This window comes from Grus americana, chromosome 19, assembly GCF_028858705.1.
Source record: "Grus americana isolate bGruAme1 chromosome 19, bGruAme1.mat, whole genome shotgun sequence".
Lineage (NCBI taxonomy): Eukaryota > Metazoa > Chordata > Aves > Gruiformes > Gruidae > Grus > Grus americana.
The window spans coordinates 4,039,814-4,056,130 of record NC_072870.1 but is presented as its reverse complement, the minus strand read 5'-3'; the positions used below and the strand labels follow the sequence as shown (position 1 = coordinate 4,056,130).

General features: G+C 46.2%; 1 protein-coding gene across 1 annotated transcript; it reads right to left on the bottom strand.

Annotated features, from left to right (window-relative positions):
• Window positions 1-2,054: 2,054 nt before the first annotated feature.
• HASPIN (histone H3 associated protein kinase) lies at window positions 2,055-5,000 on the bottom strand. The gene has a single exon (XM_054847829.1). The coding sequence runs from the start codon at window positions 4,853-4,855 to the stop codon at window positions 2,261-2,263; it is 2,595 nt and encodes an 864-aa protein (XP_054703804.1). The 5' UTR covers window positions 4,856-5,000; the 3' UTR covers window positions 2,055-2,260.
• Window positions 5,001-16,317: the final 11,317 nt, after the last annotated feature.

The following is a 16,317-nucleotide window of genomic DNA, read 5'->3' as shown; positions in this document are numbered from 1 at the left end:
GTTTTTTTCAACCTTCTAAAGCATTTGGATCCATGTGAAAAATCTTTCCTTCCCTTATGATTTTAGCTTTGCTCATACTTCATTATTTCAGTAAAAGATGGAGCACCCTTTGAGGTCCTAATTTAAGCGTCGTACTTATTTAAAAACTTGTGTTTTCTGAAATGGCAGACTCGGTTCAGGCATCCTCCTTCCTTAGCAGAGAGAACAGAAGATTAAAATATATATAATCCAGCTCTGTTCTGAGTAAAGCTTTCACTCCAAATGATTGGGGTGAAAACATACATTCAAGGCATTTTTCTTGATTAGGGGCCTTCTAATGGGGGGAAGTTACCATTCAGATTCCTTTCTTGTCACATTTCTCCCATTAAAATTTATGGGGACAGACTAGTACACAGCATTTTTTAAGCAGGGAGCATGTTTAAAAAGGAAATGAGAACTCACCTCTGGCAGCTACGCTTCATTGCAAGCACGGTTTAAGGCAAGGGTTCTATACGAATTTTATGTCCAGTTCTGTGAGGGGTGGAAGCTTTAAATTTTGATTAATGAAAGCAATACTACATGCTCACAAATTAACGTTGGTTTGTGGGGAAACATTTTCAAGGCAATGGCAAGTTTTCAAAATCTGTAGCTGCTCCAAAACTGCTGTGCCATGTCCCCAAGTGGGCTGGGACCTCTCCATTAATTACTGCCACTCCATTTCCATCCCTTTTCTACAGCCAATATTAGCAGTTCTCAAGTAGTAGAAATCAAGGACGAGGCAGGCAGATAATAATGTTGTTTCATCCATCCTGCCTTTTTTTTTTTTTTTAAGCATAAATGAAAATAGCACCATTCTGACTGAAGAACACATCCTTGATGTCAGATATGCATTCACTGCAGTCCTTACCAAGTAAGTTTTAAGAATATTCAATTACATTGCATTACTTTAGTCAATTAGAGGAAAAAAGATCGAGATGATGCCTGGTAAGATTCCAGTACAATTTCCATCTTAGTAATTTCAAGCACTGCAGATTGTCAAGTCACTTTCTGTGGTACCAGGCAGCAAAAGTAGGGGAGTCTGGAAGACAGAACAATAAAACCATCCCACAGGCAGGGGGTACCTAGGGCCTCTAACTGCTCAGCTTGTGAAAACTAGACTTCAAGATAGGTTCAAAGATGCATCTAATTGATAGACAGCATATATACACATCTATAGAGGCAGACTGCCTAGACAGCACTCCAGTTCTAACAAATCTGATGATCTTAATTACTTAATGCATCTGGGTCGTTGGATGTACTAATTTTTATCATCTAATTAACTTTTCACTTTGATTTATTGTTCTCTTTAGACCAGTTTCTTTAATGTATGTGAATGTTAGCAAAGGACTTCTTGAAAACAAAGAATTCAAGTTTAATGTAAGTATAGCTTCAAATTTAGGTCATCTGATCCATCTGCAATCAGGACCAAAGAACAATTTCTACCTAGTGCATTTTCTTCTGTAGGTAAATGGAGAAAATCGCTTTAATGCTACCATCAAGTTACAGATTTGGATTCCTATCAGTATACAAGGTCACAGCATAATAACGGTCAAAAATGCATCAGGAACACAGGTACTTAAATTTTTTCCTAATCCAATACTTCTTCACTGGTCTTTAAAGAGGAAAAAGCCCAACATATTATTGCAGATTAGAGTGTTTTTAAAACCTACACTACAGAAACTTTACATATTTACATTTTATAGCATCATTGCAGATATAAAATTTGTTCAGTTTGGCAAAATTTAATTTAAAAAAATTAAGTCAAAAGGTGAGGGTTTTTTCCCCTTTCTGTCCCCACCTGGGCTAACACTATTTACCTTTGTCCTCACTATCCAGAACTGTATTTTTTTTCTTTAAAAAATTTTGTAAGAAAGACAATATAGTAAGGAAAGAACTTTTAATAATCTAAGACTAAAAAGGTAAGAAAATTTCTGTGGAATTCAAAACGTTAATTAAGCCTGAAGTCTTTTTTCCTCCCCCCCTTTCTCAAACATCAACTCTGTTCTCCCCCCATCCCCCGTGACCCCTCCAAAAAAGTACATATAGAAAGATCTTAAAGCAGAAGACTTTTTGGGGTGGTTTTTTTTTTTTAAGACATTTTTTGATAGCATATTATACACATTGGTAACCGATCATAACACTTCTTCATTGTGCCAACATTTAAAAAGATCGTACATAAAAACCAGCAAAGGAGAAAGGCAGTATCAGTCGCTTAGTTCTTGGAAGTGTTGCACACTCTTGCTCACTGGAAGAGGCTGCTGTTTTGTAAAACTTCATTGGCAGACTCAAAGGTCAGTACTTCTTTGTGGAACTTAATGAGCTGCTGCTTTATTTTCCTCATGGAAGAAGTTGATTCCTTTTTCTTGTAGCCCATGTCTTTCAAAAGTTTATCTGACAAGTAGTGCAGCCAGAGGACATTGCTGTGTGGATGATAGTCAGTCCAGCTGTTGGAGTTCTCCACTTTCATTTGCCTATAGATATCAAACTGGTAGTCCCCCGTGCCTTGAAACAGTTCTTCATCAGTGGAAAGGTCACAAAACACAGTTAACCCATCTTTCTCCAGCCGAGACAAGGTATAATCTATGATGTTGACGTGAATCCCTGCTGTGGGGATTGTGCGCGTTGCCCCATTCAACACATAATTAAGCTCTTTTACATCCGTTTTCTTTACCAGCACATTGCCCCAGTGCAAGTCTCTGTGCTCAAAGTGCAGTTCCTGTTCTGCCACAGCCAGGGAAGCAGTGACCTGGTGCAAAATGCTTTTTGCCGATGCCACTGAACTGAACCTGTTTCTCATATTCTCCAAGTCACTGCCTCCAAATTCAAACTCCAGAACCATGAAGAGCTGCTCATCCCCAAAAAGGTCTGGCCGATCGTTTTCTGATCCCGTAACTTTGTGGTATTTGTCCCAGGCTTCCAGGAGATATTTAGGATAGGCCCCTTTAACACAGTGCAAAGAGTACAAGCTGATGAACCCAACAGTCCTATTCACAGACTCTTCAGACAGAAGACTGAGTTCTTTTGAAATTATTATCTCAGGTAGAATCTCTCCAAAGCTCTTTTGAGCTTCACCATTTACTCTTTCAGTCCCCTCAATGGGAATTATCTTTAAGGCCACAGGTCCTCTCTCGCTGTCTATCTGGAAGACCTCTCCGAACACCCCTTCTCCAATTTTCTTGCAATTTTTCATCTTATCTAAAGGAATGCATTCCTCAAAAGCGATAGGCCCCTCTTGGTGGCATTCCCCAAACACCTTCTCTGCATCTGTAAGCATTGGCTCCAGGACAGAACAGGAATTCCTGGGAGCCAGCAGGACCATGGAGGAAGCAGACCAAGCGCAGGACTGAGCATGACCAGCAGATGGGGTTGCTTGGTGCCCTGAAAGCTGGGATTTTGCAGAAGGGGTACAAAGGATGCTGTCGCAGAAACTCTCTTCTGTGGTAACTTTCTTCTTCTTATGGAAGGACAAAGATGCTCGAACTCTACTCCAGGAGCAGGAGCTATTGAGGAGTGAATAGTCATTGTCTCTCAGATCTACAGAGATCTCCGGAACATTCTTCTTCATTCCTTTTTGCCTCATCTGTGGTCTGAAAAAGGAGTTATTAGGCTGCTGCCTCTTATTTTTGTGCCTTTTTGGACGGAGCCTTGTTTGCCTCCCCCACCGGCTGGCACTGAAGCCGCTGATGCAGGCTTTTCTACAGGCACTTCCTTCTCCAGAAACAACCTTGGTACTTTTATGGTTACTGTCCAAGATTCCTTGAAGGCCCAAAGGAGATACTGGCTGCTGGCAGTCAGGTTGAATATCTGATTTTGTGCTGCATTTCGTGCTTGTCAGCCACACTGGCACTTCTTGAGGATCCAAGACCACCACCGGCATAAGCTGGTACTTCTTGCTTTTGCCTCTCTGATGACGCAAGCTTCTTTTTGTTGAATCTTTGCTTAAATCATCACATGGTTCATCAGAAGTGGCACCGTCATATGGTGCAGAGTGCTGTAGCTCACCATTAGCAGGAGACAGCGCTGCCTGAAGACTGTTTGTGGCTTTCTGTGGGGACAAGGGTGCTTGTGCCTGGCAGGGTCCCTGCACCGACAGCCTCAGGACCCTGCCAGACTTTTCTAACACCGCGCCCAGCTCACTACTCCTGCCCGCGCCTTTCGGACAGGACCGTCCAGCTCCCTCTTCCCGTGCGCTGTCAGCCATCGGCAATGGCAGGAGCTGCTCCGAGTCTCCCTGCGATGACTCCAGCGAGCTCAGGGCGCTGCGGAACGAGGCGCTCCGCCGCCTGCGTGGCGGGGAGTAGAGCTCCAGGCTGCCGTCCAGCCCCGAGCTGCCCTCCACCGTGGTGCTGAGCAGGACGAGGGAGCTGAGTTCGGCCGGCGGGGCCTGGCGGCGGCGGCGGCGGGGCCGGCGGCGCGGGAGCGGCCACTGCGGGGTGCTGCACAGCAGGGGGCGCTGTGCCCCCAAGGGCGGCCCCTGGCGGCGGGCGGCGCCGCGCGGGGCCGGGGAGGGCGAGGGGGAGGCGGGGAGCGCCGGCCCGGTCGGACGGTTCTCCTTCTCCGCGGCGCCGCCGCGGCGGGTCCGCAGGCGCCAGGGGCGGGCGGGGCGTTTACTTAGCGGCTGTCGACGGCGCTTGCCGGGCGGTGAGAAGTCGGGGTCGTCTGAGGGGGCGGAGAGGGCGCTGGAACCGGCCGAGGTGACGCTGGAACCGGCCGAGGTCGAGCTGAAGAACCGCTTGCGGTCCTGAGGCGGGGAAATCCATCGGTCGGGCGGCGGCAGCGGGCGGAGGTGCCCGCCGCGCCGCGAGTAGGTGCGGAGCAAGCGCGGCTGGAGCGGCATAGCGGCGGCGGGACCGCCCCGGGCCAGGCCAGGCCAGGCCCTGCCCGACGGGAACCGCGGCGCCCGCCCGCCTCCGTTTCAAACGAAGTCTCGCGAGAACGGGGCGGGGACGCCCGGGAGGGGAGGGGGAAGGGGGGCAGGGCCCCGCCCCCGGATGGCCCCGCCCCCCGGATGGCCCCGCCCCCCGGATGGCCCCGCCCCCCCGGATGGCCCCGCCCCCCCGGATGGCCCCGCCCCCCGGATGGCCCCGCCCCCCGGATGGCCCCGCCCCCCTCGGTTTTGGCGCCCCGCTGTTAACGTGCAATTCCAGGAGGTGACGGAGTGCGGCGTCAGCGATGAGCTGGTACCCGGTCACCGGCACTACTCCGGCGGCACAGAACCAGAGGTGAGCGGGGCTGGCACCGGCTGCCGCTGGGGGCACAAACCCGCGGAGTCGCGGACCCCCGTGGCAGCCGGGGACTGAGCCGCTCCGTTGCATTGCAGGGCACGTGGGACGTGTGGTATCAGTGCGTGCACTGCTCCATCCAAACCGACAGGGACAACGTCACCGTGACAGCAGAATTGTCTTTAAATGACTCGCACCAGGTACATGCAAAAGACCGTGCTCCGCTGCCAGTATTTGCTAAAACCTGTTACCCGCCAGAGGCCCGGGGTAAGGGTGTCTTCTGCATCACAGCGGAGGTGTTGCTCTTCCACGTGTGATGCTATGTTCTGACCCTGCAGAGCAAGAGGGATGGGTCACTCACAGCAGCATCTCCCAGGAGGCGCTCGGCACTTAGAAGAGATGCTGCGATCTTCATCCTTCCTTCAGAAATTGCTCCTTGGGAAATGACTCTTCCAGTGCCGCAAACTTTCATCCCTCCAGATGATTTCTCACGAGCGATAGTTACACATAACGTTACATACACAAGACACAGCTTGGTGGCAGCACCGTACAGGGTGGTTCTACAGTCTGAATAACAATTTGCTGTTGCAGCACATTTTTCTGAAAAGACTGAAAAGCAACTGATATTTTGCTCCTTTTATTTCTTTTTCTGTAGTTCTTAAAAAGGAAAACTGTTCTGCTGGTCCCTGGAAAAATCACCTTCAACCGAAAACTATATCTGGGCCTGAAAGAAGAGAATCATAAAGCTGAGGTATCAGAGCATCATGTAGGCAGCTTGATCCTTCTCTGGGGGCACGAACGAGTGAGAAATCCAGATATTTTTGCTGAATTTAGAAAACCAGTCTAGTTCCCAGAGTTAACTCCTGGGCCTTTTGAAGCAAACATCTGCTCTGCCATTGAATTTAGTGAAATCAGGTTTTGACAATAGGATAAAAGCAGAGGGAGGATATTTGCTAGTGTGTATCAGAAAAGCTTTGAGTGTTCTGTATTGAACTCTGTATCATCTGGCACTTGTGACTATCACAGAGACTTCCTGTCCTCTCAGGGATTTCGACATGAATATTCTTCTTTCCCTAGTGAAGACATGCTCTTTAACCTGAGAGATTGTCACTGGTGACTCATAATCACTGTAAACTCCTAAAGAAGACTCAGAAAATTTTACTTCCTTGACTAGGCTTGCAATACAAAAAAATTATTTCAGATTGTATTGCAAAGTCCCCACATAGTGAGGTTGATGGTGCACATAGCGAAGTTTAAAGGTTGAATGCTAGCTCAAACTACAAACCTTTCTCAATGAAGCGAAGTAAAAAATAACCAGCCTTGATTCTGTTCCAGATTATGCTTGTCTTTCTGAAAGATGAAGTGTTTGATGTCCTCCCTGTTGTCATTGGAAGCTGTGTTGGTGGACTTCTCTTGCTGGCGTTCATTATTCTGCTGCTCTGGAAAGTGGGTATTGTTAATGCACACACAACAAAATAGAAATCTTTTTGTTAGAAATTTTAATGTTTTTTAAGATTTCTCTAAGTATGGCAGTGACTTTTTTCAAATGCGCACTGAAGGACATCTGCCACTTACTGTTGTAAAACCTCAGTCTTACCTTTTGAGCTATTCTGAGCATTGCAGTACAACCTCTCGGGTCCTGTTTTTGAAGTGCTTTGCAGAACATTTGAACGTTATGAAGTGTTTATAGATGTTCTGAAAAGTTTTGAACCATGTAGGCCTTCAGGCTTGCAGGTCTGTCAGAAGTCATACCTCGTTGCATCCTGCATTCACTCAATCAGTTATTGCAACCCTGAGAAGCAAAAACTTTTAAAATTGTTTTAAGAGTAAGTAGAAATTAATGCATACAAAAAGACTTAACTTTATTTTTTTTCCCCAGTGTGGCTTTTTCAAAAGAAACTATAAAGCTATGATGGAGCAAGAAGATACCTCCTGAAGACTAAGCTGGCCAAAGCAGAAAGCTCTGTATTCATTCACCAGCTTTTTTGGGAATAGCAGAATCAAAGTCTGGCTAAGATGCAAACTAATTCATATTCCTTGGTAGACCTATGGCATTCTGGATCTTGGCACTCTCCCAAACTGCTGTTTTGACCGTAGGGGCAATCCACTTGCCTGCTTGCTTAATTTGAACTATTCGTCATGGAGGGGCTGTCTGATATATTGATAGACTAGACTCCCCATGAGAAATTTTGCTTTAATGTAGATATGCTAGCAAAATTCATCTTGGAGCCTGTTAGATTTATGTATTGGATTGCAGTCCTAGTTGCTGTGATGGTGAGTGGTTTTTAAATTGGTTTTAGTACTGAGTAGCTTCAGAGTAGATTGAAATAGAAATGAATTAGGGGAAGCTTCCCGTCCTGCTATTGCTAATGAAATGGAGAGACAAGCATTTTGCCTATGCATGTACATACATATATATGTATATATGAGCAAATTTGTGCATTTTAATACAGTAAAGTACATCCCTTGATGTCTCTGGTTCTTGGAATCAGAAATATGCATATGTGGGGATTAGTTTTTTGTACTTCACAACCTTACTTCTGATTTTCTATTTTCATTTGCTTTCAAATCCTGATTTGGTCACAAATAAAAACTTGCATTGTGGACCTCATTGCTGACTCAGACAGACTCCTATATCAGGAGATACTTCCCCAAGTTAGTGTGGCTCACCACACCTCTTCCAAAGCAGCCACATGTGAATGGAAGGGAGAGCCAAGCAGTGTTGCCACTCACCCCTCTGGATGTTTGACAGAAAGTAGGGTGAATCGTGACCACTTTCACTTTATCAGCTGCAGGTAATTGCAATCAATAATTGCAATTTATAGGCTTTGGGGAAAGCAGGTGCCTAGCTGAACTTGTGGCTGGCTTTAATACCAGGTGTTTTCTTTCCCGAGCAATGAAATTATCTCAGGACTCCTCAGATGCCTGCTGTTTTTAAAGAAGGATGGGTATAGACACTTGTTGCTATTCTTCTCTTTGGCTTTCTCTGCCCCTATTTGTGTAGTTTTTTTATTTCTGTCATGTTTGGTTAACCATAAACCCTACAAATCTAATCTGTGTTTACACACAGTGGTAAGTCAAACATAGATTTTCATTCTGACCTTTGGCAAGCAAATAGTTCCTATCTCCTTTGGCTTAAGCAATATTGACTGACGGAAAACTAACAAGCAAATTGTGGCCTTTGTGGAACATTCCTTGCAAAATTCCTGTCTGGTAGCCAGGTACTGCTTTTCATATATCTCTCTAAGGCTATTACAGAGATCACCTTCATCATGGGATGAGCATCTGCAGGCTGCACAACCCTGGGCATGTCCTTGCTCTAAATTTGACTGCAAAACAGAAGTTAAAGGTGCTAAGCACACTGGCCTACCTGCTTAGGACAAAAGTAAGAGGTACCACAGAAAGATAGTGTTTGAGGAATATAGGGCCCTTGTGTGACTTTCAACAGTACAAGAGAGGTGTAGAGATCTCACACTCATCCAGCTCAATCAGCAGCTGCAGCCATTCTTCTGGCTTCAGTTTCTTTCTCTCTCCCCCCTGGCTGGTTGTGGAGTTCTTTGGAGCTGCATACAGAGAGTGAGTCACTCCAAATCTGCTTACAAGTGCCAGGGACTGAGGAAATGAGACTTCCTAGGTGAGAGCTCAGAAAGGGAATTCGCGCCTGAACCAAAGAATTGGGTTTTTTGTCATAACAGCTCTGTACTATTTGGAAAGAAATGTGTGCTTTGCCTGGTCTGAATGGCTTTATTGTCATTGCCTTTGTGTAAATCCTCTTTCTGTAGTGTTTTTAATTGCATCTTCTTTGAAAATAAATTATTGCAAGAGAAGCCTGACTGTGTATTGCACTTGCTGGCTGCAGGTGGTTTGAGCGTTTTGCTCTACCCTTTCCCCAGTAGCACAGCAAGTCTCTGGGGCTGCTCTCCATCACTCGGTCCAGATTTTGGCAGAGCTGTTACAAAGTTGTTGTTCTTTGCCAGTCCCTGTGTGGAAGGAGCTTTATGAGGAATTAAGTACATGGAAAGCAGAATATTCTGGGCTGAGAGAGAGAATCCCTTTGAAGAGCCTCAGGCAAGAGCTGCTGTGCATAGTGACCGAGGTGGTGGCTTTATAAGGAAGACACTTCTTCAAAGGTTCCTTTTTTATTCACTTTTTTAAGTTTCGGGGCATGTTGGCTTATTCTTAGGGGACGGGAATGTGTTGTCTGCTTTTTCCACTGCTCTAGACAGGTCTTGCACCAAGTGAAATATGGTGCAGACAACTGTTGGTGAAATTACTGTGATACACCAGCAGTTGTGGTCTTGCTGACCATCCTCCCTCCCAGGCCTTCTCCATTTCACACCGAAGTCCTACCTGTTCTGAAGCACCTGGAGATCTCTACAGTCAGATTGTACTTGGTAAGTCTGGGCATAGAAAAGCTCTCAGTAGTTTTTTGATTACTTTCCTAAGGGAAAGAGTTGTTAATTGTAGAAACCTGTACTAAGAATAAAGCGTTACAAGGAGAGTTTTCTCTTCGCAAGGCTAAACAAGCTCATCTCCTTCAGCCAATCTTGTTGTTCTCCCTCTTTCTCTCATTTTTTTTCTAGTTTCTTCTCTGAATTAAGTATCTCTCATTACTTGGATTCCTTTTGTTGTCCCTTATGGCTCTCAAGGAGGTCAGCTCTTGTAGAGGGTGATGTTATTTTCCTTTTTAGATGGTTTTTCTTAAATGCAGTACAGGGTTCTGTGACTTGTAATTTCCGATGAGTGCCATCCAACCATTTAATTCTTTGCAATTGCTATAGTAGATGCCAAACACATTTGCAGTAATTGGATGGCACTTAAGGGATTAGTCAAGACTGCCAAGACTCACAATCATCCAAACCACAGCTGAGGTTTTGTGCTGTTTCCATGGAAGCCTTGCTATGTCTGCTTCTAAATTTATTTGCAATCAACATTTTGAATAAAATCCCCCGTGCAAAAGCCTTGTCAACATTTGTGGCCTTCCCGTGCGGCCCTGACTTTAGTGCACTCTGGCAGTGGCACAGTTATGCCATCTCAGAATCGTTAAACATCTGACCCCAACCAGGCTAACGTGTTGGCAGGCTCCTTGGTGTCCGGGTAGAGAAGCTGCTGCAGATGTCCTAGAGCCCTCTGAGCTGTAAGGGTCATTCGTGGTCTGTATGCGTCACACGAACACAGCAGAGCGTCTGCAGACCCACAGCTTCTTGGGGGAGGGAAGGTCTCTGCTCTTGAGTACAAAATACAGACTAGTATGGATTGTGTGCTAAACTCTTTCCCATTCAGGTCTCTTAGGGGGGATCTAAATAGGGGATCTGATCAATACTTAGAAATATCTAAAGGGTGGATGTCTAGGGGAAGGGGCCAGACTCTTCCCAGTGGCGCCCAGTGACAGGACAAGGGGCAACGGGCACAAACTGGAACACATGAAGTTCTATCTCAATATGAGGAAAAACTTCTTCACTCTGAGAGTGACAGAGCACTGGAACAGGCTGCCCAGAGAGGCTGCGGAGTCTCCTCTGGAAAGATTCACAACCTGCCTGGACACGATCCTGTGCAACCTGCTTGAGGTGATCCTGCTTTGGCAGGCGGGTTGGACTAGATGATCTCCAGAGGTCCCTTCCAACTCCTACCAGTCTGTGATTCTGTTCTCCCAACACTGCTCATTAGGCTGGAAGGACTTGTCACTCTACCTTTGTCTTGCTCTGTTGGGAGAGACACTCTCAGTACTGCTGGTAGCCCAGGAGAGCAAGAGCAACAGATGCTTGTTCTCTGCCCGTCAACTGGTGCTGATCACCTGTCCCCATCTGCTGGCTTAGCTGTAAGTCCTGCCTTGGCTCCATCACTCCAGGTTTGGATATTAGCTTCTGGTAGGTGAGCTTGGCCTGATAGATTTTGGCTATTTGTGTGGTGATCTGACCAAGGAGTAGGAGGCGTGAAGGTGGGTGGTGACTGACAAGAGCTGATGTATCCCATATAGCTTTTTAATTGTATCCTTGAAGGGGAGGACAGGATGCATTTTGCGATGCTATTTTAATCAGGGATGATACCAGCTGCTTATGTCTTTCTCATATGCCAGGGAGATTCACAAGCCTTGGGTTATAATTCGCTCAGCGTGTTCAGAAGCTGACAGGTTCATGCATTGAGCTGTGGGAGTGTGGTGGCCTGGTGATTAGCAGGAGTAAGTGAAGAGCAGGTCCGCTGCTCAGGAAAGCTTAGCAGAAAAAGGGCTTAAGTCATTCTTTATTATTAAGTGCTGGTTGCTGATGTAAGAGCATCAGATAGGAGCCGTGAAGTGCTTTGCTGGGCTTGAGAGCCTGTTGGGGCAGCTTTATTTGTAGACCAATTGGATTGCAGCTCAAATGAGAAATTTCCTGTCTCTTTTTTATAACAGGATTAACGAGCCAGATGGAGTGGCGCTGCTGCAAGCAGGTTGCTCCAACTCTCTGTCAGCTTGGTGAAACCGGCTCCAGTAAGTCTATGCAGCACAGCTGGGACACATCAGGCTCTTGCTGGTGGTAGCACATAACTGGCTTAGAGCGTCACCAGCCTGCAGAGCCTGGGCAAGGTCAGGTGCCAGGCTGAGGGAGCTGCTCCTGAAACTTCTTCCTCTGGGGATCAAGTCTGAGTAGCACATATGCTTTCCTGTGGCTGGAAAGAGTTACCAGCTGGTAACTGGGAGGAAAGAACAGAGGCCTCAGTCCAGCCTTTCTAGCTGTGTATGTGATGAAGGTGAAGAAGGGGATGAAGGTGTCTCCTTGGCTCTTGCAGCAACGTAAGCTCTGATGGAGCTATCAAGCCAGAAGTAGTTTCAGATCTTTCCAGATCAGGAATGGTACGCATTGGCACAGAAGTAAAAAAGTGATCTGTCAGGCATGTGCAGGAGCAGTATTTCACCTTTAAGTCAGTGGTTAGTGTGAATACATATTTTATTAAACCCATTCAGCTTTCAGGCTTTAATTTAACATTCTCCTCTTATTCCCAATGATGCTTTTATTGGCTGACTTTGGAAGGTGAAAACATTGCAATACAGCACTGCATAATGCTATGATAACTGTGCCAGCTATCATTGCACTCAATCTCCTAGCAATGTTTTATGTGCATTTTTATTTAATTTCTGTTATCTGACTCACTGCCAGCTCTCTCTCAGAACAGGGCATGATAGATCAGTTTCATTAGATGTGCAGTATTTTTCTTCCCTCTCTTTGGTCCTCTTCCTCAAGCACTTTCACTTCTTGGGTTAGGAGAGAGGAGTGGATAAACACTCTGGCTAGTGATAACAGGACCTCCTGCACATCGTATAGGAGATTCAAGACTTGGGGAAGAAACCTGGAATGCATTCAAAGGCTGAAAATTGCTTTACTGGAAATGATGAGCTGAATCAAAGAGAATATATGCTGGAACTTCAGCACGCTTCCATTTCTCACTCCTACAGAGAGGTTTGGATGTTCCTGTGGATAATGACAGAAAGACTCACTCCACAGATTCCCTTTTTAGGCAAAAAAACCCCAACCCTAAATGTTTATGTAACAGCTCCTGAAAGAAAGATTTCCTTTTCCATTGTGGCTGGGGTCCTAGTCGGGAGGACAAATGTTGAGATTGATTTTTGTCAATTTTTCATTGGCAAGTAGCAACCTATTTCTTATTTACACTGCTAAGTCACAGCAAGGATTACAAGAAGCTGAACGCAGCATTTTGCACTGCAGGCTGCACACACGTTTCTTCCTTTTGCATCCAAACCTATCATCTTCAGAAAGCAGCTTATGCTTGATGTTGCTGATTTCCGTGTGACAGAGCTGTGGTTTTAAAGCAACTTCCTCTTTCAACGTGTTCAGCTCTTCCCCTTTGTTTTTTTTAAGATGTTGACCTGCAAGTATGACACTATGAGAAAAAACCACTAATGGAGAGAGCTGAGCTCTGCCTTTTCCACTGTTCATTTCCTTGCCAAAATAGTTTATCTCCTATTTACATCCTCTGCTCCTTGTCTCCTTTCTATTTCAGTAGCTGGTCTGGCGCCTATTTCTAAAAGATGATGCACCTGCATCACTCGGGCATTTGCTGCAGGAGTGTTTGTAGTGCTTCAGAAATATCTCAGCATCTTATGAGTCAGCCATCCTGCATTTGGGAGCCGATGTTTTTTGTTCCACTTGATAGCTCAGTAAAGGGCAGAGTGGGGATCACTGAAAAAATGAATGCCTGGGGGTGATCGTTTGGAACTGGAAGCAAAAAAACAAGTGCCATTGCAGGGCACCTCCAGCAGTCACTGGCGAATCACGGCTGTACTGGCCAGGGCTGCCTGCCGCTGCCTGGAAAACATGTGGCCTCTTTTGGGGGCGGTTTAAAGATATCATTGGGCTGATCTTGAAATGCTTTTACCCTACAAATGCTGCAGAGCGACAGATGTGAGCTTGCTGCGTTGCAAATGCCACTGTGTCAGAGCAGGGGTCTAAAGTTTATTTTCCGCAGTCCCTTCATGTGGCGTCTACGGGCTCGTGGTGGCTGAGTGCAGCTCCGGGGCAGCGTAACGCCAAAGAGCTACTCACACGTGGAGGGAGACGGAGCTGAGGAGCAGACTGGGCAGAAAGGGACGTGTATCCTACCTCTACCTGTCAATAATGAGAAGGCAATTACTGAGAGCAGTATGAGGAGTTATGTATAGGTGTAACGTGTCAGGGAAAAAAAAAAAAAGAGAAAAAGGGAGAGTTTTGGTGCTGGAGAAGCAGTTTCCAGACTGAGCAAGTAGCCCTCATGGGAAAGGAGCAGAACTGTTTTTTTTTCCATGGGAAATTCAAAATGTTGGACTCAAGAAGGGAGATATCTTGCAGAAGAGATCCAGCCTCAGTCCCTTGAGAAGGACTAAGAAAAACTACCATTTTTTTGTCTTTAACTGACGATGATTAGATTCTGTTAGGTTATTTACTCCCCCACCCCGGGAATGAAACTGCTTATGTTTGAACAAGCCACAGATATGATGAAACACACCGGTAATCTTGATTTCCAGGCATGGAAAAAAAAAGGTTGTGAAACCTAGAGGTGTTAAGAACAATATCTACAAGAGCATGCCAACAGCACTGTCACCAGCACAAATCTAGCTTGTGCTGACCAGTATGCAGAATATTCTGAGGAACATTTGATACAAATTGAAGCTTTTTGTTCAAAAACAACTATTGCAACTGTACTTTTACTTGATGGGTCTAAAAAACCAAGAAAAGTATCAGTTTCATATCCTTTTTTTTTTTTTTTTTTAAGTGATCAAACCTGGTCAACATCTTCGGGTCACACCTATAACAAGAACACTTCTCACTTGAAAGAACGCTTTTTCAAACCTGTGTAAATCCTTTCTCATATTAATTGACCTGGAAAATAATTGCAAAAACTCAAAGCAGACCTGTGTCTGTGCCACTAAGTAAAACCAGGCCAGGAGGCAGCACACTATTTAACTGCTAGCAAGTTTCCTGGGCTGATTTTAGCCTGTGCAGTCACCCAGACAGATAAGGAAGATGGGGATGGAGAAGTGGCATCTCTAGACACTGCCAAGGGCTGACTTGTCTCCATTGATATTTTGTTTGTCCGTGAACTTGGGTGTCCTTAGTGCAGCAGGAGCAATGGTGGAGGCGGTCCCGAGTCATGGAATATACTCGCTGTTTAGTCCCTTCCCCGGATCAGTTCCAGCAGGGCCAGAGCAAGCAGATGTTCTTGTGGGACCAGACCCGTGATCAGAAACGATGCTTGGCTGTCACCCAGCAGCTTGTGCTTGCAAAGTGTCTCATCTAGGAGCAGATTGGGGCAGAAGATCAGGTGGTGGCTCCTTTAGGATCTCCTGTCTCCATACAGCTCTGGTTCCTGGTTCCTGGGTCTGGGCAGTGGCGAGGGGAGATAGGCTGAACCTACCTTTCTTCCTTACTCATTTCTGGCGTCATGGATCACTGTGGTCTCCTTCTTCCCTGCAGAAGTGTGTTTTCTCAGAGACTTTTGTCTCCTTTTATTATTGTATGTTTTAAGAGGTTTTATTTGCGCTCAGGCTTTCCCACAGAGGTTCTTTAAGAGTGAAACTAGTGATAATCTGGTTTGTAGGCATCTGATAAGGAGGGGTGGATACAATGGCCAACTGTTGTTTGAGGAAGGGGAAACCATGAGCAGCAGCTGCTTGAGAGAAAAAGAAGGCTCCAGGAGGGGCTTGGGGAGCAGCCTACATGTTTTGTGAGATAAAGTGGGGTTGCCCATGTGGGGTGTGCAGATAGGGAAAGGAGGGGACGTGGGGAGTGAGAGAGGTGAGCAAGACCAACCCTTTGCTTGTGCTGAGGCTGAAGGGCGGCTGGAAAGTTTAGGAGCAGGATTGGGGCTAACTCCGAGCGAGAGGAGCAACCAGGGGGGGCTCACTCTCTCGGCAGCCTGCTGTCACCCCAGGAACCCCTCGTGAAAGAGCCACGTGCAGAAGCAATCACCGCCGTGGGGCTGGAGCTGGGGAGCACAGCGGGTTAAAAGGAGGCCGTGGGCACATTTCTGTTCTAGTTTTGCAGTTGCTGGAGAAAGGTTTCCTTCGCTTTGCAGAAGGAAACTCTAGGGATGGTTGTGGGATGATGAGATATTCTGAGGATAGTGTTTTGTTCATTATTACACTGTTTGTGATTCTCTTGTGATTTGGAGCAACCTTGTCACGTATTCATTAAAAATCTGATCCATCTGTTTAAATTTGATACGGAATTTAAGGAGGAGGAAGGATAAAATTTTCATAAAACTTGAGATCTTGAGAATGATTCTCCCTGGGATTAGGGCTGCGTAGGGCAGAGGCGTGTGTGCTGGAGCAGATCACCTCACTGTGCTGCCTCCATAGTGTGACCGGCTCTCTTCACCCGTGTTCAAGAGAGTATCTCAGTTGCATATTGTATGATCTCCAGAGCCTTTCCGGTCCTGACACAGCCCCGTGAGCTAATTGAGTGGTCGTGTACAAATGCAGGGAACCCTGCACTTTATGCCCGATACACCACCTCACGTCTCTGATGGACTCTCTGTTGTAGATTCAGCCTATGAGCGGTCCCGTGCCAGAAGAACCCCCGGGAGACATCTCCCGTCAGTGCAC